Source organism: Lissotriton helveticus, chromosome 6 (assembly GCF_964261635.1).
Source record: "Lissotriton helveticus chromosome 6, aLisHel1.1, whole genome shotgun sequence".
In the NCBI taxonomy this organism is placed as follows: domain Eukaryota; kingdom Metazoa; phylum Chordata; class Amphibia; order Caudata; family Salamandridae; genus Lissotriton; species Lissotriton helveticus.
This window is the reverse complement of record NC_136067.1, coordinates 1,092,321,393-1,092,346,230: the sequence shown is the minus strand read 5'-3', so window position 1 is coordinate 1,092,346,230 and position 24,838 is coordinate 1,092,321,393. Positions and strand designations below refer to the sequence as shown.

Here is a 24,838-nt window from a genome sequence, read left to right as displayed (position 1 = left end):
CTGGAGTATGTGTCTGTGTCGGATTAACTGACATGTCTGGAGTCTGTGCTGTAAGCTTGGCTGTGCGATCTGCTAGATCATTACCTTGAGAAATAATGTCAGTAACTTTCGTATGTGCTTTGCATTTCATGATAGCAATAGATGTCGGTAAATGTATGGCATCTAACAGAGCTTGAATAAGGAGACCATGCTGAATCTTGGTTCCATGAGAAGTCATGAAACCTCTCTCCTGCCAGAGCACTCCAAAGTCGTGTACAACTCCAAATGCGTAGCGTGAATCTGTGTAAACATTAACTTTCAGGTTCTTGGCGTGAATGCAGGCTTGTGTCAGAGCGACTAGCTCTGCTGCTTGAGCAGACAGGGTGTCAATACGGTGTGTTTCTATAACTTCAGTGTCAGTAGTCACTGCATACGCGGCTACTAGTTCTCCTGTACTTGTTCTCATACATGAACCATCCACATAAAGTGTCGGGTCGGGATCTGGTAATGGAATATCTGTCAGATCTTGTCTTGGCTTAGTCATAGTGTTAACTGCTTCCACACAGTCGTGTGTGGCAGGATTCGAAATAACTGACGGTAACAGTGTAGCAGGATTTAGAACGTTGCAGCGTCTGATTTCTATGTGTGGCTGGAACAGTGTCAGTTCATAACCTGTTAAACGTGCAATTGTCAAGTGCTGAGTCTGTGTTCGGTTTAAAAGAACTTCCACGGAGTGTGGAACTTGTACTGTCAAGGAATGTCCTAATACTATGGAATCACTTTGTCTGATAGCCAGTGCTGTGGCTGCAACTGACTTGAGGCACGCAGGCAGAGCCTGGGCTACTGGATCTAATGTGCTCGAAAAATAAGCACAGGGCTTGTATTGTCCTGCTTGATCTTGCGTGAGAACAGATAATGCTGTACCATCACGTTCTGTGACGAAAAGTGTAAAAGGCTTACTGTAGTTTGGTGTAGCTAGAACAGGAGCTTGGCATAAAGCTTTCTTTAACTCATTGAAACTAAGTGTATGTTCAGACGTCCAAGGGAGGACAGTCGATACGGCTGCCTCCTGTGTCGTTAACTGTATCAGTGGCTTGGCTAGAAATGCATACTGAGGAATCCATTGTCTGCAATAAGAAGTAAGGCCGATAAAAGCACGTACCTCCTTCTGGGTCTTGGGCTGAGGAAGACTCGCTATTAACTGGATACGATCAGGTGTCAACTGCCTACCCCACTTGGACAGTAAGTGGCCTAAGTAGATCACTTGCTGGACACAGAATTGAAGCTTCGAAGGGGACACCTTGTGCCCCATCTCGGCAAGGAAATACAAGACTGTAATTGATGCTCGCTCGCAAGCACGTTCAGAACGGGCTGTGATCAGTAGATCATCGACATACTGGAGCAGGGCAGTGTCAGCTGGCATGTGAATGTTGTCTAGTTGTCTCTTAAGTGCTTGACTATAAATACTAGGGCTTTCTGTGAAACCTTGAGGAGCTCGTGTGAATTTATAGCTCCTTCCATTTAAACAAAAACCGAAAAGAAACTGGCTATCTGGATGAATTGGAACACTGAAAAATGCGTTCTTGAGGTCAATTACGGTAAAGAATATTGCCTCAGAATCAATGGCTGTCAATAGGGAAGAGATATCTGGGACAACTGGGTACTGGGGAATAATACATGTATTGAGTTCTCGAAGGTCAATCACTAATCGATATACTGGAGGTGCATTTGGATCAGTACGTTTCATGACTGGAATGATCGGAGAATTACATACATTGGAGTCAGTTTCTACAACTACTCCTTGAGCCATGAGCTCGTCAATAATATTAGATAAGGCTGCTACAGCCTCAGGTGGCAATCTGTACTGTCTGATTCGTGGCAGGACTATACCTGGCTTGAGAGTCACACGATGAGGTGTGATTTGCATGAAGCCAACATCAGTTGGACCTTGCGCCCATAGATGCTGCGGAACATTAGACAATCTTGGATCAAAATCTCGTAATACATAGTGACCCTTGAAGTCACGTAAAAACAAACGTATTCCCTCTGGGGAACAGCAAATAACTGCACCTAATTCTTTCAGTGTCTTAATGCCGAACAGATTTTCTGGACATGATTTCGTAAGTAATAGATCAGTAGTGCGGGACAATGGACCTACTTCTAGAGTAACTAGCTTTGAAATCTCGTTTACAATTGGCTTTCCTGAAAATCCAAGGGAAACATTTCTAGAGCCTGAGAGCGGAGCCCCTGGAACTTCGGCGTGACTTATGGCAGTCCTACTTGCCCCTGTATCAATCAGAAACTTTCTGTCTTTCCCTAGTACTTGACTATGAACATAGGGACCTTCTTGATCTACAGGAATCTCGATGAGAGGCAAGCCTACCTCCCTCTCTAGGCTGTTTCATGAGTATGCTTGATACTCTGGATACTCGGACTGAGCATACTGATACATCTGCTGTGTAACATGCTGTGTTGCAGCAATAGGCTGCGGTGCTGGAACTGTCTGTTGTGCATTCTGTGGCTGAGAAGTCTGTAAAACTTGTTCTTGTCTAGGCGGACGTGGTCTTTCTTTAGTCTTACCGGTAGCTATATTATGTTTCAGAACTGCACACTCGTTTATGAAATGACCTGGCTGTTTACAATAATTGCAGGTCCCTTTAACGGGAGCTGCAGGATGACTGACTTGATTCGGACCCCTCTTCTGACTGTCTTGTGGAACAGATTGTGCAACTAGTACTTTCATTTTCGTGTCCTTCATACGTTTTCTCTCGTGTTCTTGCTCTTCTCTGATTCTATTCTGGTGGTACTGGAGCATCTGTAACATCTGGGACGGGGTACTAGCTTGCCATGTACTTTCGACTTTCAAAACTCGATTCTTAACTTGTGGACTTGAATTCTCGACTAATTTAGTAACAAAAAGATGAGGGTATGACTCGCTACTCGTCTTCAAACCACTGTTCATAATGAAACATTTCTCAAACCTAGAATAAAAATCACTAGTGTCTTCGTCTTGTTTCTGTTTACAGGCTGAGATTGCATCCCAGTCTTCCTTTTTAGTGGCTAATAATCTGGGCAAAACTTGTATTAACAGTTCTGGTAATTCTTTACATTTCTCTCCAAGACCGGTACCAGGTACTCGTATCTTATCTTCAGCTTCTAGAACTGCCCAATCGATCTTTTTCTCTCCCACCTCCCATTCTTTTTCCTTGAGTTTCTCATATATGCCCGCAGGCAACAGGACCTTTAACATTTTAATAATATCTGGATACGTATATTTTCCCATACGGAGCATGTCCTTTAATTCTCGGTGGAACCCTGCTGGATCTTTGTCATGACAAGGAATTAATTTCTTCATCTCTAAGAGTTCCATTTTTGTAATCGGGGTGTAAACAAATACTCGTTGCATTTCACCATCTGCTGTCCTGACTGGGTGTACTTCTCGTAACGGATTCTGTCTATCTATGTAAAACGGTTTACTTTCTGGAGGTGAGACATGAACAAAATGCGGGTTCAAAAACATACTATATTTATGGCGCTGTTCTAAAATGACACTAATTAAATCGGTACCTAAACCTTTCCATCTATACTGGAGTAACTCGTTCAGGACATCATGTAACGGACCTGGATCAGAATGTTGACCCTCATATAATGTAATGAGGTGCTGAATCATATACATACCCACCAGTCGTTGCTCGGCTGGGGGCAATTTCAGAAACATTTGTGCCACTATTTCGTCTGGAAAAGTGGTAGAATCAGAAGTCCATCGGACTGCTGATCGGACTAGTTCTTGTTCATGCATAGTACTTAACTCACTATAACCGATTCGTGATTTCAAAATGTGATCGGTAGCTTGAAATACTTGTTCTAGAGAACCTTGTTCCGGTGCTGGATGATGAAAGATTTTCTTGTGTTCTAGGCGTAAATGTCGGTCTGGAAATCTAGATTTTCCTACATACGCTATTCTGGCGGTATTCTCGTCCTCTACCTCTTCTGTAGGAGAGTCATTCTCTTTCTCGCTTACTTGTGCTGTTTTACGCTGTTCGTGTAACCTTATTATTTCCTTACGAATTTTCTTGTACATACTCTCTATACTACTGATGGTTCTGTGCTTACCCTCGGCTATATTATCACTCCACCTTGTCAGGGTTCTCATTTCGGCCGGATCTTTGGTCGGATAATCTTGTTCCCTTATTAAACAATTAATCAGAAACTTTAATATCATGAGCTGGATCTCAGCTTTCCTTTGAGACATGGCTTCACCAATACTTTCTGGATCATCCCCTGTACGGATGAAACGATATATTCTGTCTAGATCTTCTTTCATATCCGGTAGGGTGTCCAAATACCCGGTCACCCGTCTTACACGTATGGAGTATATAACCGTACTATCATCGCCTGTGACTGGATCATAGCGGCATTCAGTAAGAGCTCGTCGGATGTCTGCAACGGACTTATATTTGGGCGTATGCTGTAACGCACGTTCATGTAACTCGACTAACGTTACACGTTGGTGTGGTGGCGGGGTACCAGGAGGACCTCCTCCTGCGGCCCCTAGACTAGAATCGTCGACTGATACTCTTCGTGCTGGCAGAGTGGCTGATGTGGCGGGAAGTTGTACTATGGGCTGTACCGGGGGTACCGTAGCAGGTACTGCAAAAGGTGCCCCGGTGTCTGGAGGAGCAGGAATTGCATTATTTACAGGAACTGGCGGAACAGGATTTGCATATTCCGGGACTGTGTCGTCCAAATAGGACGAAATAAAAATATCAGCTGCGGTCGGTTTGTGACGTAACTTGATCGGAACTAAGGGTGGCGGAAAATTGCTGGATGCCTCCGGGGTCGCTTTTGGCAAGCCCTCGGCAAGAAGAGGATACATACCCTTAATAAGGGCATTCCTCTGTCTGTCTGACTGTTCGGTTTTAACTCGTTCGCCTATCTCGATTAATTCCCTTTCTTGGGCTCGTTCTAAGGATTCTCTACTTAATTCTGACTTTCTGATTTCTTTTTCGGTTCTTTTATGAGATTCTTTGCGCCATAACTCGATGGCGTCTTTCTGTGACTGTCTGGCTTTCTTCTTCCATAATGCTTATTCTACTCGCATGATGCACTCGGCATCCCACGTACCTGATACGGGCCATCTATACTTTTCTTCTAACTCTTTGGTGTACTCTACCCATAAATCTAGATACAATATGGCACTTATGCCATGCTTCTGATACATAAAGTGACCTGGACTGTCCCTAGGCGGGACAGGAACTGCTTCTTCTAACAGACCTTTTCTAGTTCTTAACTGACGTAGTTTGGAAAACAAAGGCATGACTGAACTGTAATCTAGACACAATACAATACACAATGAACACAATAATTACACCACTTTCATACCACGACATTAAAATACATGAAGAACTTTTAAAATAACAGGTTTGACAAAATACTACCTGGAATACTGAAAACAGAATACATGAATTTTCTTGAGAACAGAACTGACTAGAACAGAGACTAGATGCACTGCTGAAACAGTACGAAACTTACCGGTCTCATAAAGAGACACGTCAGGACCCGCATCCACCTAAGTGGACACTTCGTGTTGGATCTGTGTACCACCAAACCCACGGACCAGAGTCAATTAGATTGACCCTGTCTAGATACTACCCCAGCAACGGTACTCACCGGGCAGCAAGAACGGAAGGCCTCGGACTGGACTGGACTGCTTCGACGCCGGACGGACACACTTCGGACTTCTGTTACGGGTGGGCCTCCGGATACCTCGGACCTTGGACTCTCGGCTTGGGCTCTGGTCGGGACTCGCCGCGTTCCTCCACCGCCTCGTCTGGATGCTGGACCGCAACCTCCGTCTCCTCCGTGGGCCTGAGGGATACTTGAAGCAGAAATATCTGCACGTGCACGGTATGGTTCCGTCACGGCTGCAGAGGGTCAGGGGGCTTGCGTGGCTTCACCGGCGCGTGGGGAAAGGGCAAGTCCCTATTCGGGCGCCATTATGTGGTATATAAATAAATAATACCGGATCTATTTTTGACTGGACATAGTAATAACAGATAGCTCAATAAATAAGAGTCAAGATTCGAGGTAGTAGGAGTTTGCAGGTTTAATACAGCATAAGGACAGGAACAGGACAACCTGCACAGGAATAGGATGGCAGCGCTGCCGGGGGCAGGATCGGAATCGGCGTAACATTTAATAACAGTGCACAAGTATATATACTAAAACAATTGCATTACAATACATACAATAGGCGGAGCAGTGGGTGTGGTCAATAGCAGTCGCGAAAGATAAGGGTGAAAAGAGGTGTAACAGAAGGCGTTTACATAGACATGTGATGTAAACGTAACAGAATATGTCATAAATGGGACGGAAACATGGAGGGGGCTACCTGAGGAGCCGGGACCTCTAACCTAGTGGTGCGCGCAAACTGACAATGACGTGTTACTAGGAGAAGCTGGGGGCTATGACTTCTGCGCTAGGAGCAGAGACTGAAGTCTGGAGAGTCAGGGCGACATGTACCTAAACACTATCTAGTATCTGATGTTTAGAGAACATGTTGATATAAACTAAAAGTTATCGGGGTAAAGGCTAACAGATTCTAAGACTGGTGCATGCATTATTCTACATGTAGTGCGTGTTGAAGAATATGTAATGACCATTAATACAGTATTTCTCTTACATGGAGACGTAAAGGCTAGACGATGACTGAAACTATTGATGCGATTCAGTAGCTTAGGAATGCAGAGAAGGAGGGCTGGACTGATAACTAGAATCATAACATACTTTTGGCAGACTCGGAGGCAGGGCCAGGCCAAGCCGGGCACTGTGAGGCAGGAAGTAAGTGAAGGGTCAGGAATACAGGTGGGGGCTGTATCGCTCCTCAGCGAGGGCTCAGGAGACAAGAGCTGAATCTGGTGTCCGGGCCCTTTTGAGGCCTAGAAACGGGGACTTTTCAATGAAATAACGTTCACACTGGGAAACGTGGCAACGTAACCTTACATAGGCCTAATACTCGTAGCTTTCACGAGAACTGGAAACTGGCATACTAGAGATGGACACAACTGTAAGTGCGTCTTTAATCAAACATGGGGAATACATATGCATATTAATCATGCACATGCAACATAAGATGGGGAACACGTAGGGACACAGAACATGGCAAAATTTACTTTTCCACATTGGACTTAGCCTTTGACTTGCCCCAAGACTGAGCTCCGGTGCGGGTCGGGACGAGGAGAGGGAACGGGCCCATGGCTTGAAGAAAGGGCAGGTTTGAGACTTGGAAAATGAACCACTTTGGTTTTGTGCACTGTGATGTGCAGTTTTGTTCCCCTCTCCTTCATGGCTTTCGGATGAATAAGAAGTCATTTGTCACACAACTGAGTCATGCCTAAACCCTACTCACAACATGCAGAGTGTAAAGAAATGGGTTATGGGTTGAGGGGTGAAAGCCCTACTCAAGCAACAACCACAATCATTGTCAGGGGGAACTACAAAAAGTAAATAAATTAACCTGTGCGAAACCCTCTGGTAGCAAGCTCAGCACAAAGCAGTTAGGCTTAACTTCGATGGAATTTGCAAAGTATTTATGCAGTGCTTCAAACAGTAATGAAGTGAAAACACAACACAGGAAAAATCCCAAACCAATTTAGCAAAATACGGTCAACTTCAATAAAAGAAATACCAGAATGAAAAAAAAAGGAGACAGTCACAAGTTCATGCGAATGTGATGGAGCACAGCTCTGACACAGGATCAAGATTAGTCCTGCAGAACAGTTATCTTCTCAAGTCCGGCGCAAAGAGTTCCATTCACACTGAATGGGACCGCAAGAAGGAGCCTTTCAGTACAAAGAGCAAGTTGAGTGTCACACAGAAGGTAATTGCTGTTGCAAGAAGATCTGGTCATCGCTAGAGCTCTGCGTTGGCGGTTCTCCCGGCAGTCATTGCTATACTGTGGAGTGCAGCTAGAGTTGTCAATCGTCTTGGACGGTCATTATCGATGCAAAGACAAGGTCTCACCAAAGCTTCACGTTTGCAGTCATTGTGAAAGTCAGAGATTCAGTGCCAGTCTGCAGTCACTTAGAGCCCAAATTTCAAGATTTTCACCTTTTCTTCCGAGAGGAGCATCAGCTGATGCCAGCCCAGGGCCCAGAACCTCGGAGGCAAATCTTGGGGATCATGACTCACTCTAGCAGAGGCTAGCAACAGAGCTCAGGTTGCAGCAAGGTCTCTGAAGCTTTTTGTGTTCATTTAGCTCATACAGTATGTCAACCAACTGACTCGTACAGTCATTCTGTGTAGCCTGGGAACTAGGCAAACAAGTTCCATATTCCTTCTTCAGAAAGCAAAGCAGTCCTTCAAGTAGCAGGGTAGTCTTCCGACAACAGGGCAGTCCTCCTTATGAATCTTCCATAGATCCTGGAGTATTCTGTTGAGGCTCTGGAGGTCCAATATTTATGCCAACCTTTGTGTGGGGGATTCCTTGACCCACCTCCAATACTGGTTCTGGAAAGTTTTTCCCGTTTCCCTGTCAAGGTTTTAAAGCGTCTGGGGTGACAAAAGGTGTCAGGGTCCTTTGTGTATGCTTTAGAAAAAGCCCTTTGAAGTGCAAACGAGGCTGGGTAAAGCTCCTCACACAGCCATTCTGTCGGAATGGTCTATCCTGTCAACCAATAAACCCCCTTTATGTCACTGTCTAGAAGTAATGCACACACCCCAACAGCAAAGCCATTCCCAGTCAAGTGGCCCAGGACACTGGGAGAAGGCACAGTTGGTCGGGGCCAGAAAATGCCAACTTTCTAACAGTATGTAAACAAAGTATCTATTTACCAAGTTTTTATTGTACTTACTCAAAATAAAAGGACCAATAATCTCATTTCCACTGCCTGACATGCAGGAGATGGCAAATGAGCTCGCAGAATAACCTGTCCTGTCTGGGAAATTCTCTTCAAGCAGCCTTCCTGTCTATTCAGGGCTTCACATGCCCAGATAAGGTCATGAAATCAGATCTCGGTCTTGAAAACAATAATTAAGCTGCATCAACAAGACCACATCATCTGCCAAGGTACAAACGCACCACATCAAACAAGGTTTTCTTGATATCAAACTAGTTTTGGGACTTCTTCCTGCCCACCAAACAACCAAGAGTATTCCCAGAATATTTCAAGAAAAGAAGAGGCATAACCAATAACAGGTGACACATATCTGCGAAGTGGCTTCAAGATCCCCTCAAAAAAGCAACTGCCACTGCTAACTGATTCAGCACGAGGAGAAACTGAGAACCAACCAAGTCCAGGTTCTGAGGAGAACCTCCTTCGATCGCAGAGAGCCTGAAACGTGTTGGCCTAGCCTCTGGGGGAAGAATAGCCACAATAAACTAACATTGTTTGGGAGATATCGACAGAATGCCTATTCCTCTAGTACAAACGTTCAGAGTTAGTAACCCCGGGTAGCTTACACCGGAAGGACATACAGTGTTAAAAACAGGAACTGAATATTCCACCAGGTGTTATTATGTCTAACTGAAGGACTGGTCATTGAAAGGTCAATCTCACTGTGTTTTTTTCAAATTTAAGGGAAAAAACGTTATTGTTTTTGACATTATATGTTCTTGTATTGTTGTATTGTCATATGTGTTTGAAGTGTACATTTGAACACTTTCCCAAAAATAGGTTTGCCCTTCAAAAAGACGTGGTAAGATGTGCAAGAAATCTTGAAGTTAATACAAAAGAAAAGTGAAACATATCACAAGGGCTAATGGAAATGAGATTATTGGTCCTTTTATTTTCAGTAGGTACAATAAAAACTTGGCAAATAGATACTTTGTTTGTTTACATAGTTTAAGGAGGCCCAAGGTTGCAGTCAAGGGCCCAAGCCCTCTCCCATATTAACTTTCTAAAAGTGACATTCTCAGAAATGAGACTTAAAATCGGACTTTACCTTTACAGAAGATTTTAAATTACAATTCATTTGAGTGCAAAAAGCATAACTCTATCTACCACCTATCAGTTAGCGCGTATTAACTGAAACAAGGTAACACAGTGTTAGCCTATGGGAGAGATAAGCCTTACAACAGACAAAAACAACTAAGATTTTTTTATTGTCAAGACATGTCAAACTTAAACACATGTCCTACTTTTTAAATGCCATGAACCCTGCTCCGTGGGCCATTTGATCCTTCTTCAGGGGTGGCATATTAGTTTTAGAAAGGAACATTTAGATCTGGCAAAAGGTTCATTTTGCCAGGTCGAAATGGCAGCTTAAACTGTGCCACAGGTTACAGTGGCAGGCCTAAGACCTGTTTTAAAAAGCTACATCAGTGGGTGGCACAAGGAGTGCTGCTGCCCACTTGTATTTTTTAATTTACAGTCCATAGGCACTTACTAGGCAATTAAATGTACCAATTAGGTGTAGGCCAATTTCACCATGTTTAACAGAGAAAGATCAAACACTTCACACTGTTTAGCAGCCCCCTTTCAGTCAAAAGCTAGGGTAGACTAATCAATACCTCGATGGGCTTCTCTGCTCAAGTGATGGAACATGGACAATGGCCCCCTTCTGCAGAGGCCCTCGTCAATCCTATGTTCTTCTGATCCTGTATGTTAAATACAAACAGGTAGCTGTGACAATGACTAAATTATGTTGCACAGAACTCAACTAGTCAAAGTAGAAAGTCTACATAAAGAACACTTGTTAAAAGACTGGTGCTACCACAGTAGTTTAAAAGACTGGTGCTACCACAGTAGACACCCTTGCTACCTGTAAGGGCAATGATGGTGTTACTTCAAAGAATAACAAGGCACTAAAACAAAAAACAATATACTGGAGTAGTCCAGCAATGTGTTTAAATAACACTGTTTGGAAGTAACACACAAACAGCAACGGAAGTAATTCCCAGTCATGAGATCCAGAACACTGGCAGAGGGCACAGTTGATTGGGAAAAAAAATGCAAACGCTCTTTATTATTAAAAGGGATTTTAAATTACAATTAATTTGAGTATCTGCTCCATAATTGAACATAGCACTCATTAACTGAAACGAGGCAACCCAGTGTTAGGGTATTAGAGACATAGGCCTCACTAACGTGAAAAATATCTTTAGGAGTTTTTTCAGTCAGGACATGTAAAAAGTATTATACACATATATCTGACTTAACCACATACATACCCTGCTCCCTGCCCTATGAGCTTTTAGGGCCTACCTTAGGGCAACCTTTAAGTATTTGAAAAGAAGTTTTAGGCCTGGTAAAAGTAAAAGGCTATTATTGTACTCATCAAACACATCCTGACACACGGCATGTGGGGTCTAAAACTTCTAAAACAAAATTGGTGAAAACAATGTACACGAAATTGTAACAGGAGGGAATGTATATCAGTTTACTAAATTACTACATATTAACTGTTTCAGACAAGGAATCCCCTGAAGAAGGGCTTTATGCTTGAAATGCATTGGGAACTAAGAATGCATGAGAAATTGTATGAAAACAATACAAGATACAAAACATATGACCATTGAAAATAACGAAAATACTTGAAAATAAAAATTCATGAAAGCAACGAATTTATGTGGATTAATTATTCAAGGAAAATTAAAAGGAGTGCGAGGTAGGGGTGATTCTTGATTGACAGGAACCACACAGGCTCTACATATTGGATGTACCCTAATAGCTCAGTAGGGTAACCTACCTACGCACCACCGACCTACAAGAAAATATACATATCACTGACTTTGAATAACATTAGAAAAGGAGTGCGGAATCACGTCCCAATTGGATTCTTGTTAAAAGTTTTTTTTTGTCAGGTCGAAATGGCAGTATAAAACTGCTCTACAGGCTGCAGTAGCAGGCCGGAGACATGTTAAATTGCTACTTTAGAGGGTGGCACAAGGAGTGCTGCAGCACACTAGTAGAGTTTAATTTACAGTCCCTGGTTACATGTAGCACTATATACTAGCGGCTTACAAATAACTTAAATGTACCAATTAGATGTAGGCCAATGTTACCATGTGCAAAAGGGAGAGCACAACCACTTTACCACTGATTAGCAGGTAAAGAGTACAGAGTCCGAAAGGTCAACAAATTAAGGTCAGCAAAGGAAGGCAAAAATTTGGGGTGAACTTGCAGAGAGGACCATGTCCAACACAAACATTGTGTGGATCCCTTGTGGACATCTGCTTTTCTAAACCTCAGTAAGGTTTGAAGCTTGTCGTTTTCAAAGGGGGATAGCTCTCTCGCACAATGTCTGTATTAAAAAAGACTTTGGTGTTGGAAAAATCTGACGAAGTATGGAGCAGAGCCTCAGATCAGAGTCGAATTGCACAGAAATAAACAGACTTCAGCTGTAGTGCACCTATATGTGGCCGCTGTAGAGGTAGGACAAAAAAAGTTTGACGAATTGACTTATTATTCATGAGTAGCCACTGGGAGGTCTTTGAAGGAGAATAATACTATTTTTGGTTGAGCTCAAAGTCATGCCATGTGAAGGAAGAATGGGGAAGGTGACATGGTCTGTCCAGTCCAAGAGTAATTCTGTGGAAAATGTTAATGTCTTATACAGATCACGGTGATACGGTCATCTTTAGTAACCACACTTGTTAAGTTTTGAAGGTCTACAAAAAATGAAATAAGGGAGACGCCCAAGATGCTGAGACGGGGATTTGGCAGCAGAGGAGTTCAAACGAGGTAGGTGTTCCCTGGTCACCCAGGGTGCAGTGCCAGAAAGACAGGTAGAATACTGCCTGTTCTCCTACAACCTTGTGTGCAGTGTATGCTTTACAGTTTGGGGCCCATGAGAATGAAAAAGTCAAAAATAAATCACTGAGGCGAGTGTGAGTCATGCCTCTAATGAGGACTGCATCTAGTCTGTGTTGTGTGATGTCAGCCAGGGTGGATGTGTGAATGTGTGTATCAACAGGAAATGTGGGTACTGAGAGTGTGAAATGTGTGTGAGCTACAGACTATTTACTTAAGGTACAGGGATTCTGGCTCTAGGCCATCCCAGGACCAAATAGGATTCACCCATGTCTTTGCCTGTACTTTGCTATGGTTTCCTGGGGTGGGAAGCCCAAAGACAATTAAGAGGGGTGAAAAGGGAATGAGGACTGGCCTCAGTGCAATGAGGCATTTTACTTCCTTCGGGATAGCTAGACGACAAGTGAATGGGGGCAGGAAACTTGGAGCCGGGTCTTGATTGGCAGACAGGTGTTGGTGCTGTGGTGAGTCAGGGTGTCTCTCTACCTGGGTGAGGGGAATTGGGAGGGGTCTAGTTAAACTACTTCAAACAGATTTTAGGAAGGATGACTGTAAAGGTCTTCTTCGTAGGAGGTGGCCTTGTTAGAGTTTAAGATGCCCCTGGTAAGTTTGTTACATATTCAACTAAACTTTGAAAGAACATTTGTCATAGCTAAGAACTGTTAACTATATACTGGATAAAGCAAATCAGACCATAGCAATGATTCTTCCATGTCAATGTACCTATACACTACACATTTAGGTGCAATACTTTCTGTTGTTGTTGTAAAGTTACAAAATGTCACTACACAGTTATTCAGCAGTTACATGCTCCAGCTTCACAGAGCTGCAGAATATGTCACTCAAGAATCAACTAAAGGGTACATTTTTGAGTGCAAGTGGAAAAAGTATTTCCTTGACTTCCGAACAAATGCACAGGAACTCTGCACAGTCTACGTAAAGTAACAGTAATAAGAATTTAGAATAAAAAAGAGGTGTCCATTTAACATAAAAAAACATGAGGACAAAAACTTCCCAGCAGACTCTTAAGAAACTTCAGAGGTCAAAATCAATATAGATGTACAGGTACAAAATGAGGGGAGAGACCTTTGCAAAAATCAATAGAAGTTTCTTTTATAGTCATGTTTTTCATAATGTTTTTTTATTGGAGATGGTCAATATTTAACTGCGTCAACCAATCAATGTGAAGGACATTAAAGTGGTTTTTACTGGCACTCTTGTTATCGTTTTTCTATTTGTAATTTAGAATGCTACTTATTTTGGTTTGAGATGCTCAATAAATTCATCATAAAAGAATCTATACTAATATAATAAAGAGAGCCCAAACCTTTGAGGCGGGTAAACTCCGGAACCACAGCGCCTATCGGAACACCCAATACAGCATTGCAAACAACAGTATCAGCAGATGGACATAGGCTATACAGCAGCCCAAAATATGCATTAGAAGGTGAAAAGAACGTTTTGTACAAAGTAGTCCGTTGTGGGCGTGTGCGTTGTGCTGTCGGCAAAAGACTGCGGGATTATACCGCTTGCGAGAAGCGTTCTGTGTGGGACTAGCGTTTTAATGCGACTGGGCGTGTCCTTCAGCATTGTTGTGGGCGTTGGACGTTGACGCGATGTTGTGCGTCTAAGTGGCGTAGGCTGGAGCGGACAAACACGTTCGGGGATGGAGTGAACACACAAGCGTCGCTGGAGCGGAAAAAAAAACGTTCGCGGCTGGAGCAGACAGTTCGCGTATTGCAGTGGCGTCGGCTACAGCGGACAAACACGGTCGTGGCTGGAGCGTGTTAAGGTACATATTGCAGTGACTTCGGCTACAGCGGACAAACACGCTCGCGGCTGGAGCGTGTTAAGGTTTTAAAATAAAAACACGTTTGCGGCTAAAGCATGTTAAGGTTTTGAAATACAGTATTATTACCTACCCGAACCATTGAAGACATTCTGCTTTCAAGCCAGGACAACGTCGGGACGGGCTGCTAGTTAGTATATAAAAAAGGATCCCAGAAACACCCAGTCTTGTGGCAAATGCATCTTATGGCATGTGTTTGTAGTTTAAGACGAAGTACATTTACCACAAAGAAAATCCAATCAATACACTGCAATCAGGGGCGGCTCCACTGCTACTGCGAGGAGTGTCGCCCCACTGCCTGCAGAGGCAAACGATAAATAAAAAGACCTTAATGCAGATCATTTTTTTTTCGTCTTGCGGCTGAGTCTTGGTGGGCTGGGCCACAGCAATGCAGCAGGGGGTACGAGTGGTGGGCCCTGCTGTCAGTGCACATGAGGGTTTGGCCGGCCGTCTCAGGCCGGCCAAACAGTCATGAGTAGTGACATCTCTCCAACCCAGCTGTATTGCTGAGTAGAGATATCAGCAGGCAAGGGCTCCATGCTCCCGATGGGGCACAAAACCAGTGCACTCTGCTCAAACCCTACGCTGCTCTTAGGTGTGTGCAGCATATGGATTGGCTAAAGGGGAAGCTGGAAGCTTCAGCCTGTGCCAAGAGGAGAAGCCCGGACAGCAGCACGACAAGCGGACCCCAGCAGGCAAGTTCTCTTTATTTGAAATATTATTTTAGGCCTCTTGCACTGCCCCCTCCCCCGCAGTTCCCCCTCCTCCACGCTGCCCACCCCACCGCCACATTTATCTTACAACAGACGCTACTGACTACAATTGCGTACAATCATTTGCAAGTTTGAAGTTTCGGTTTAAAATTAGATTCCACTGATGTATGGCTACTGTGCATGGACGGTACTCAGTATCAGTTTGGAATGTTAGGTGTTCAGAAGTCTGCCATGACTGGGTGAAAATTGCACTCCCCCTTTGAACAGGATACAGCCAAAGCAATAGCGAAAACAGGGATACTCTGCACCCCTTTTGCACAGCTGCACTACAACTGCCACAGTTTTGTAAAAATTCTTTACTGTGAGCTGGAACACAAACTAATACACTGAAGGGTTTCAAGTCAAAACATACATAATTAGCATCTTAATTTTTTAATAAACTATAATGGCAAGGCTGGTACAAGTGGTCTAACACACCACCACTTTGAAAGTTTGTGTGCACACCTAACAGACTACCTACGTGGCTTAATATTAATCCAAAACTGGAAGAGACACAATGGAAATAAAACCAACCTTATGCAAAGTGCTAAAAAACGGGCACACTTATGGGCTATGCTTCGTCCTGCCTCAAAGAAGCAGACACGTACAATTTCAGAAAGACATTTCCGTGTTTTCGACAGCAGGCTTTCCTTTCCTTCTTGCGAGCTGTAAAAAAAACCAAGGAAAAAATATGTATTTCCCATCCTGAAAAATACAAACATGTAACCTTTACATGATTAGAATCGTAGTTCCATTACCTGCCAGGTCCATTTGAATGCACTCCTGCAAGCCAGCACAAAATATCCAAAACAAGACTCTGAGCCTGCTCTGTAGCAAGGCTATCTTCAGTATTCTTGCAAAGTATGTTGATAAGTCTTTCATGGAAATCTGAAAATTGCAACATGGCACACCTCTGAACTCTAAATAAAAACAATTTTACATGATTAAAATAAGAGCCAACAAGTCGTTACTACATTCAATATTCATTAAAAATATTTTATTCAATTAGCAGACAAGTAGTACAGTTTAGAAACACACACACACATATATATACACATATATACACACACACACACACACACATATATATATATATACACACATACACACACAAACATATATGATATACATACACATTTTATTTTGGTCACGCACAGGTCATCCTCAATGACTTCACTGCAGAATGTGAATCTGCAAGCAGCTGAAATCTAAAGGCTCTTGATGTTTTAGGTCTTATCGGTACCTGGGAGAACACCTCACCGCGAATCCCATTCAACGTGCAACACAACCGATAAGGAACTAAAGTTAACTCCACAAAAGAAGAGACCCTCTTTCAATGGTACTTCTCCCTAATGGATTCCTGCTCAGGTACAAACAACAAATTAAAAAAGAAAGGAAAAAATATTTTAAAAAGTCTCAAAGCCAGCCAATATGCCAAATCTGAGGGTTTTAAAAGCATGTACTATATGAACAAGTTACTTGCCTTCGGTAACGATATGTCTGTAAGAAAAATAGGTTAGTTATAGATTCCTTACCTTAGAGTTACCCCCAGGCGTCAGACTGGATCCGTTAAGTTTTTTTGTCAGCAGTACCTCTGCGTGTCAAAAGGTGGCATCGGTCTGCTCCGCGTCTGTTGTTGGCATTGTGGTCGCCGGGATGGCATCACGGCAGCTACTTAGACGCCGCCCTCGCGCTCAGACTTCAGTTCTGTACACAACCTACCACGCCAGAAACGCAGAGCCATGTAAGACACTGACTACTGGTGCACAAAACTAGGGCCCTGAAAGGATATCATTTGCCCTAGACATCAGTTCGCAGAACGGGTTAGGATGGGTGGGGTGGTAAGGAATCTATAACTAATCTATGTTTCTTACAGATATATCGTTATTGAAGGTAAGTAACTTGTTCATCTGAAAGAAACATGTTAGTTATCAATTCCTTACCTTGGAATAGATACCCCAGCACTACCAACCCCGGATGTGGGTCTGCGAACCCAGATCACACCAGAAAGTCAGGGAGAACAGAGCAGCCAAAAAAGCTGTCTCTCCGGACTTAACTGTCAAGGCAGTAGTGTTTCGTAAATGTGTGAAACAAAGTCCATTTAGCTGCCGGACAGATGTCATTTAGAGGAACTCCCCATCCCAAAGCAGTATTGTTGCCGTCGCCCTGGTAGAATGGGCGCGCAGCCCCACTAGAGGCTCCTTCTTTACCAGAGAATAACAGGCTGAGGGCGTGGCCTGGTGCCGAAGATGGTGGACGTGTAGTTTTCAAGCTCCGTCCTTAGCCCTAAATACTTGCAATCTATCCTGCAACCCCTACCTGCAGCCCACCTGATTCCTGTGCCGGAGGGAGCGGTATCTCTCCCCTCGGACCACATCATATGAGCGTTGTGGCTGCGGCGCCTGTTGCGGCCTACGGGACGGTGAGAAGCCCCGGGCTCAAGTGCGTGGGCTACCCGACCTGCCCCCAGCTGCTATCGCGGTCCGATCGGGACCCTGGACTGGCAGCACCCCGAGACACCAGCCGAGGTAACGGAGTACGAAGAGGCGCCCTATCCTACCTGTGGCCCCGCTGCCTCCCTTTCCATTGCTTAGCCCCTGCCCGGCCGCCCTGCTGTGAGGCCCGCGGAAGGACGCGGGAGCATTCCCGGACCGGAATGCCGCCCGTCCGCAGAGCCAGCAGCACGCCTACCATCAACAGCGCTGGCGAGGACTGCGGGGCGGGCGATACAAGTCACCCAACACCGGCGCTGTGAGCCCGGCTTCCCCCGGACTTCATCGGGCACTACGGGTCGTGGGACGGCCCGACTCTGAGGCGCATTTTCACCAGCGCCATCTTGTCTCCACACCCGGGCCGGGACCGGACCCCCGGGTCTGGACTGTGACATCTTGCTTGCCCCCTGGCTTACCGGTCGGCGGGCCGGGAGTGAAGACTCGACACGGGGTGGCGCGCAGCGGGGAACAGCGCACCTCGCGGCGAGAAGCGGGCCTCGGATACCTGGGCTGCCGGCTCCGGGCCACGGTGAGGGAGCGCGACACGCGCCTTGGCGCCCTGCCACAACGCTCCAGTCCTGTCGTCTGTCGCGCTCCTGGCTGGGATTCACGACTCGACTACTGATAGCCTGGGCCCTACTGTCTCCCCCCGTACCCCCCTGCAAAACCGGGGACACGCCTGCCCGCAGGGCCCCGAGTGGAACACCAGCCCACCCAACAGCGACGCCACATACAGCAAGCCTGCACAGTCCCTGCCAATCCTGGGGTCTACGCTGCTGCCACCTTTATCCACCACAACTCGAACCCTCTGCAGCCACTATCCGGCGTTCTAAGTGGACACCTGAGTTGGCAACGGCAGACTGCTGCGACCACTACAGCGCCACCCTGCTAACGAGATCCATGGGCAGACACAGGGGCAAGACTCATGACCAGGGGGCTACGGCGGACATGCAGTCCACAGGCTCCGAGGACCCGCTGGCCTCCTCCAATGTGGACATCATTCCACCGACCGGAATGGGGTCACAGGACGCCAAGTTGGACCTTATCCTCAATGAAATACGCGCGACGCGCGAAGCCCTGGAATCGCGCATAGACCATATGGCGACTGGCCTGTCCCTATTGAGAGCTGACCATACCAAGTTGGCGGAATGGGTCGCGGAGCAGAAGATAGCGCTGAGTGACCTCGTACCACAGCAGACGGAACACTCCACGAAGTTGGAAAGCGTGGAGAAACAGCTTAAACAACTGTGGGATAGGGTGGACGATGCCGAAGGACGCGCCCTCCGCAATAACGTCCGCATCCTGGGCATTCCGGAGAGAAGCGAGGGGAGGAACCCCACCCAGTTCGTGGAGGACTGGCTATGGAAACTGGTGGGCCAAGAAGACCTCACTGCCCTGTACAGTGTAGAACGGGCACATAGGATGCCGCCGCGGCCCCCAAAACCGGGGGCACCTCCTCGTCCCCTGATCGCACGCCTCCTCCACTACAGAGATCGAGACACTGTCCTACGAGCGGCCAGGGAGAAAGCACCGATAAGCTTTGAGGATAAGAACATATCGGTCTACCCTGATTTCACGCCCACTGTACAGCGCGCCAGGTCCACCTTCATGGGTGTGAAACGCAAATTAAGAGACAGGAATATGAAATATGCACTTCTGTTCCCCGCTCGGCTAAAAATACTGCACGACAATAAATCTCACTTCTTCGACTCACCGGAAGAGGCGGAGGAATGGATGGAAGCCACTCTGACACCACCGACCTCACAGGACCCGTTTGAAGATCGCCACAGCAACGACCACAGGGACCCTCCGGACCGACGGAACACTTCCAGCCCCGGGCATCACTCTTCCCACGGAACACCAGCGAAGGCGCACCCTCCTGGTAATCAGATGGAGGGCCACTCGTCATCATCACCGCAGCTGCGACTAACAGAGGAGGCACTTGCCGCTCACGACGCGGAAGCAACCGGAGACAGACTCACCGCCACCACCGACACCCACACGGAGGTATCCGGATCAGTAGACAGCCTGCCGCTATTTCCAAAGATCACAGCACAGATGGCGGCGGAGTTCTGATCTGCTGCGCAATTGATCCCCCTCCGGGTGGTAACGTATAACTGATCCCCCCCTTTTTTTTTCATATATGGTGGGTTGCATAGGGGGCCCACACTGTCGAGGGCTATCATGCCCATGCAGGCCGTTCGGTGACAGTCGCCAGAGGCCTACCACCCCCGGTATGCACATGAACTTCACTGACTTGTGCCCACGTTGGGCACCATGGTTTGGCTCCCGAGCACGTTGGCTTGGGGACCTTCTTGTTAAGGGGTTACATGTTTGCAGGACACTCTCACCTTATAGCACAGCAGAACTAACATGGGCACCCGGGTGTTTCACTTGGCCGCACCACACAGATAGTTATGGGGCCACTTAATAATTACCAATTGTGCACCTGGAACGTGCGTGGCTTGGGATCAGTACACAAACGTCATAGAATTTTGGCTCAACTCAACCGCAGGGGGACACAGATTGCTTGCCTGCAAGAGACACATTTGAACGCTGCTGAAAACGTGAAACTGCGCAAGAAATGGAGAGAGCAGCTCTTTGCTACCTCCTATTCTGCGTTCTCCAGAGGGGCGGCGATCTGGCTCCGCGGCTCTGTCCCCTTCCAGATGTTGGGAGCAAAGAATTGATCAAGAGGGACGTTATGTATTTGTGCGGGGACTGTTGGACGGGGATGCTATTGTATTTGGGTGTGTGTACTCGCCGAACTCAAGTCAATGGGAGTTTTTGTTAACTGTGAACGGGGTACTTGCGGATTGGGCTGATCATCGCTGGTTAATTGGAGGTGATTTCAATGCTGTGCTTGATGTTACATTGGATAGGTCACATCCCCCTTTACAGGCTGCTGAGAGTAGAAAACAGGCGGACGCACTTACGAGGTGGGCGGAGGGCTGGGATCTGGCTGACGCATGGCGCAGCACACACTCACAGGAGAGGGAATATACTTTTTTCTCCCCACCTCATCAACTTCACACCAGAATCGACCATGTTTTCTGCTCCCGCTCCCTCGCGAATTCGATTGTCCAGACCCAACACATGGGGAAAACTCTATCCGATCACAGCTCCGTGGAACTCACCTGGCAGTGGGGCAGGCGGCTGGCCCCCATCCCGACTTGGAGACTGTCTCCAGATCTCCTTGAAGACTCGGTATTCCGGTCCTCCCTGTCTGACACTATAGAAACCTACTTCTCCACAAATGTGAACACAGCCAGCACCCGGCAGTTGGAATGGGATGCTTTCAAAGTTTGTCTGAGGGGGGCAGCAATGACCGCTGGTGTGGGCAGGAAACGGGAGGTAATCAGTCAACTGAAGGTGGTGGAGAGCTCGCTAGCGTCCCTAGAGAATGAAGCAGCCGGCACAAATGCACCCTTCACACCACTGCAGGAGGCTCACATTAGACACGCAGAGCTGCTGGAAGACCTGAGGCTTCTAGACTATAGAGAATACACGAATAGGCAGCACACACAGGCAGATAGGGCCGGTCCCCTTCTAGCTCGCCTCCTACGAGATTCCCCAGTTAACCACCCTATCCTGAAAATCTTAGACCAGACAGGCAGCCCAACTACCACCCAAATTGGGATTAACACGGCGTTCAAGGACTATTACACCACGCTGTACAGCCCCCCACAGCCCCTATCCGAGATTGCATTCGAGGCCTTCACGAGGGACCTAGACCTACCCCAACTCACTGACAAGCAAACCAAAGACCTGAAGCGTACCATTACAATAGCGGAAATCAGGCAGGCAATACAAGCTCTCCCGAAGGGCAAGGCCCCCGGAACAGATGGCCTCCCGGCCGACTTTTATGCAACATTCATAGACCTCCTGGCCCCACGGTTGCACACTGTTTATTTGGAAGCTCTACGGACAGCCTCCCTACCACAATCGTCCATGCAGGCATTGATCACGTCCCTCTTAAAGCCTGCCAAAGACGGGCTACAGATGGCCAACTACAGACCCCTGTCCCTTCTCAACACTGACTCCAAGATTTTGAGCAAAGTGCTGGCGTCGAGGCTCGTGCAATACGTGCCACAGCTGATCCACCCGGATCAATGTGGTTTTGTACCGGGCCGTAGCACGGCCATGAACCTCAGGCGCTTAGCCCAGCTTATGCTCGGAGACCGAGTGGACACGAGCTCCGAAGGCTGCATATCTCTGGATTTGAAGCAAGCGTTTGATTCCCTTAGGTGGGACTATATGTTTGCCACACTGTCCAAATTTGGGATACCACCCGAATTCCTCGCCTGGGTCAGATTGCTGTACACCTTCCCTACAGCTAGAGTGCGCACCTCCAACCACATATCAGCTCCCATAGCTATAGCACGGGGCACCAGGCAGGGCTGCCCACTCTCCCCCCTCCTCTTTGTCCTTGCCCTCGAACCTCTGCTCTGTAGACTTAGGTTGATGGCCCCCCGACATGGCATACAGAGGCATGGGACGGCGCATATTGTGTCCGCTTACGCGGATGATATTATATTATATCTCCGAGACTTAAGGGGCGACTTGAGCCCTATTTCCCAGGTCTTTGAGGACTTTAGGACGGCCTCACCATAAGCGAATCTAAGTCCTATGGGTTCACCTTTGCAGCCACAGGCCTGACTACCCCCCTACCCTTCGCCCCCCACGAATTCCAGATTGCGGAAACCACTTTCCGATACCTTGGGATGCACATCTACAGGGAGGCTGACATGATGATTGACGGCAACCTTGGGAGGGCCATCAGAGCACTGAAATCGCAGATCCAATTCTGGCTGACACTGCCACTCTCAATACCCGGCAGAGCGGCAATATCTAAGATGGTGATGCTCCCCCGTCTCATCTACCACTTCACCAATTTACCGTTCCTGATCCCAGCAGCGACATTTAGGACCCTTGACACTCTACTCACCGAACTTGTATGGGGACACGGCCGCAGACGTATAGGTCTATCCAAACTGCAGCTCCCCTCTGACTCCGGTGGTCTGGGCCTGCCGGACTTTAGAGCTTATAACTATGCGTGTCAGATACAATGGCTGGCCTTCTGGGTGGCGGGTCGCAATCTTCAGGAGATCAATATGTCGGAGGACGAACATGAAAAGGGGAGAATACACACATTACTTCTACCCAGCTCGGATATACCGAGAGATGCCCCGCCACTCCTCAGGCTGGCGATCACTTACTGGCGAAAGGCATTAAAGTACACGTCCCCCAAGTCATCTTATGCCCCCACGATCCCGCTCTTGGGCATCCCGTTGGGCTCGGGAACACTCACGGCGAGATCGCTAGCGCCCTGGCAAGACGCAGGAGTATCGCATGTGGGTGACCTGTTTGCGGAGGGACACCTGTTGTCCTTTGAAGACTTTAGAGCCGCACAGGGCGTTCCTAGAGGTTCATTCCTTTTGCACGCTGGCCTCCGCCGTTATATAACACACAAGTGGTCACCTGAGGGCAAGGAGCCTGTTACAAACCCTCTAATCACGATGCACTACCTCATGGGCACGGGCGACCACCTGACCAAATGGCTCACTGCTAGCATCAAGATGGGGAGGGCACTCACACTGTCGCCACTCCGGGCGACATGGGAAGGAGATATTGGTAGGCCCCTGAGAGACAAAGAGTGGGAGCGTATACTTCAGTTTCCCAAAAAGGTAGCTAGGAACCCCAAGTTCAAGTTCATTCAATTGATGTTGCTGCATAGAGCCTACCTGACCCCGCACCGCATACATGTGATGTTCCCTGACGCGAAAAGCAACTGCCCCCGATGTGACACTGACGACGCATCACTGATACACATGCTGTGGCAATGCCCCAAGTTGGGGTATTACTGGACCACGGTCCATGAATCGCTTGAGAGAGCGGGTGCTCTGTCCCGATCACCTACACTAGAACACACACTGCTGGGGCTGGGACCCTCAACACGCACCATTACCGTGGCGACACGTTTTTCAGACCTGGCCCTGTTGCTGGCGAAACGTGCCATCACGATGAGGTGGAAGTCACCCAAACCACCCAACCCCGAACTGTGGAAAGCGGAGGTGGTACGGTGGGGTAAGGCGGAGGGCGAGGCACTGCAGCGAGAGGAACGCAGAGGTCTGCGGAAAACGCTGATCTCGCTGGAATGGTTTACCACGTTGGGAACGTTTGAAACGGGGGATGACGGGGATAGCGGGGATACATGTGGCTCGCCGCTTGTAGAATAAATGTGTCCTGAACCAGTCTTTCATGCACCGTCACTGACTGTGGTGCACTACGATGGGGTACAGGGAAACCCAAACCATCGGCCATTTTACCTCATCCTACCTGTGTGTATAGATGAAGCTACATGTTACAGTGCCATGGGTGACCCAGTTTGACAATACTTCAGTCATATGCACGTTGAGAGAGTGTCGGGAGGGTTGCTTGAGGGTGGAGGGAGGGATTGGACCGACCGGGGTTTGTTTGTTTGTTTAATTGATATGGTTGCGGCCATCAACAAAATGAAAAATCAAGATAACTATGTAATCATATGTTCTGAGCAGGCGCATGCATATACCACCCTGATTACTACTAACCTCGAAGATGTATGTAACTGCTTTACTTACTGTGCTAATAAACAGATTTTCAAACACCAGAGAATAACAGGCTTTGAAACACAAAACGACCCATCGGGAGATAGTCCGCTTGTGTAAGGCCCGACTTTTCTTGGCGCCCACGTAGCGAACAAATAAAGCTTGTCATCCACCCGGAATTGTTTGGTGTGCACCAGATAAAAGGAAAGCGCCCGTTTTGGGTCCAGACAGTGAAGCCTCTCTTCCACTTTCGAAGGATAAGGAGACGGAAAGAATGGGGGCAAAGTGATGGTCTGCCCGATGTGAAAGACAGTGACAACCTTGGGAAGGAAGGATGGACGAGTCCTGAGAACCACCTACAGACAGGAAAGGAGGCTTAGAGGAAAGGGCCTGGAGATGAGATGGCTACCAGGAACACAGTTTTAAT

General features: G+C 47.0%; 1 protein-coding gene across 4 annotated transcripts in view; it reads right to left on the bottom strand.

The window, feature by feature from the left end:
* The window catches only part of BIRC6 (baculoviral IAP repeat containing 6), a 2,208,279-nt gene that overhangs the window by 1,662,267 nt on the left and 521,174 nt on the right, over positions 1–24,838 (bottom strand). For all 4 annotated transcript variants that reach the window (XM_078648748.1, XM_078648749.1, XM_078648751.1 and 1 more), the window contains exons 18-19: positions 16,091–16,252; positions 15,867–15,998 (exon numbers count right to left, since the gene is read on the bottom strand). In XM_078648748.1, the coding sequence (XP_078504874.1) occupies positions 15,867–15,998; positions 16,091–16,252 (294 nt within the window). The remainder of the gene's footprint in view (positions 1–15,866; positions 15,999–16,090; positions 16,253–24,838) is intronic.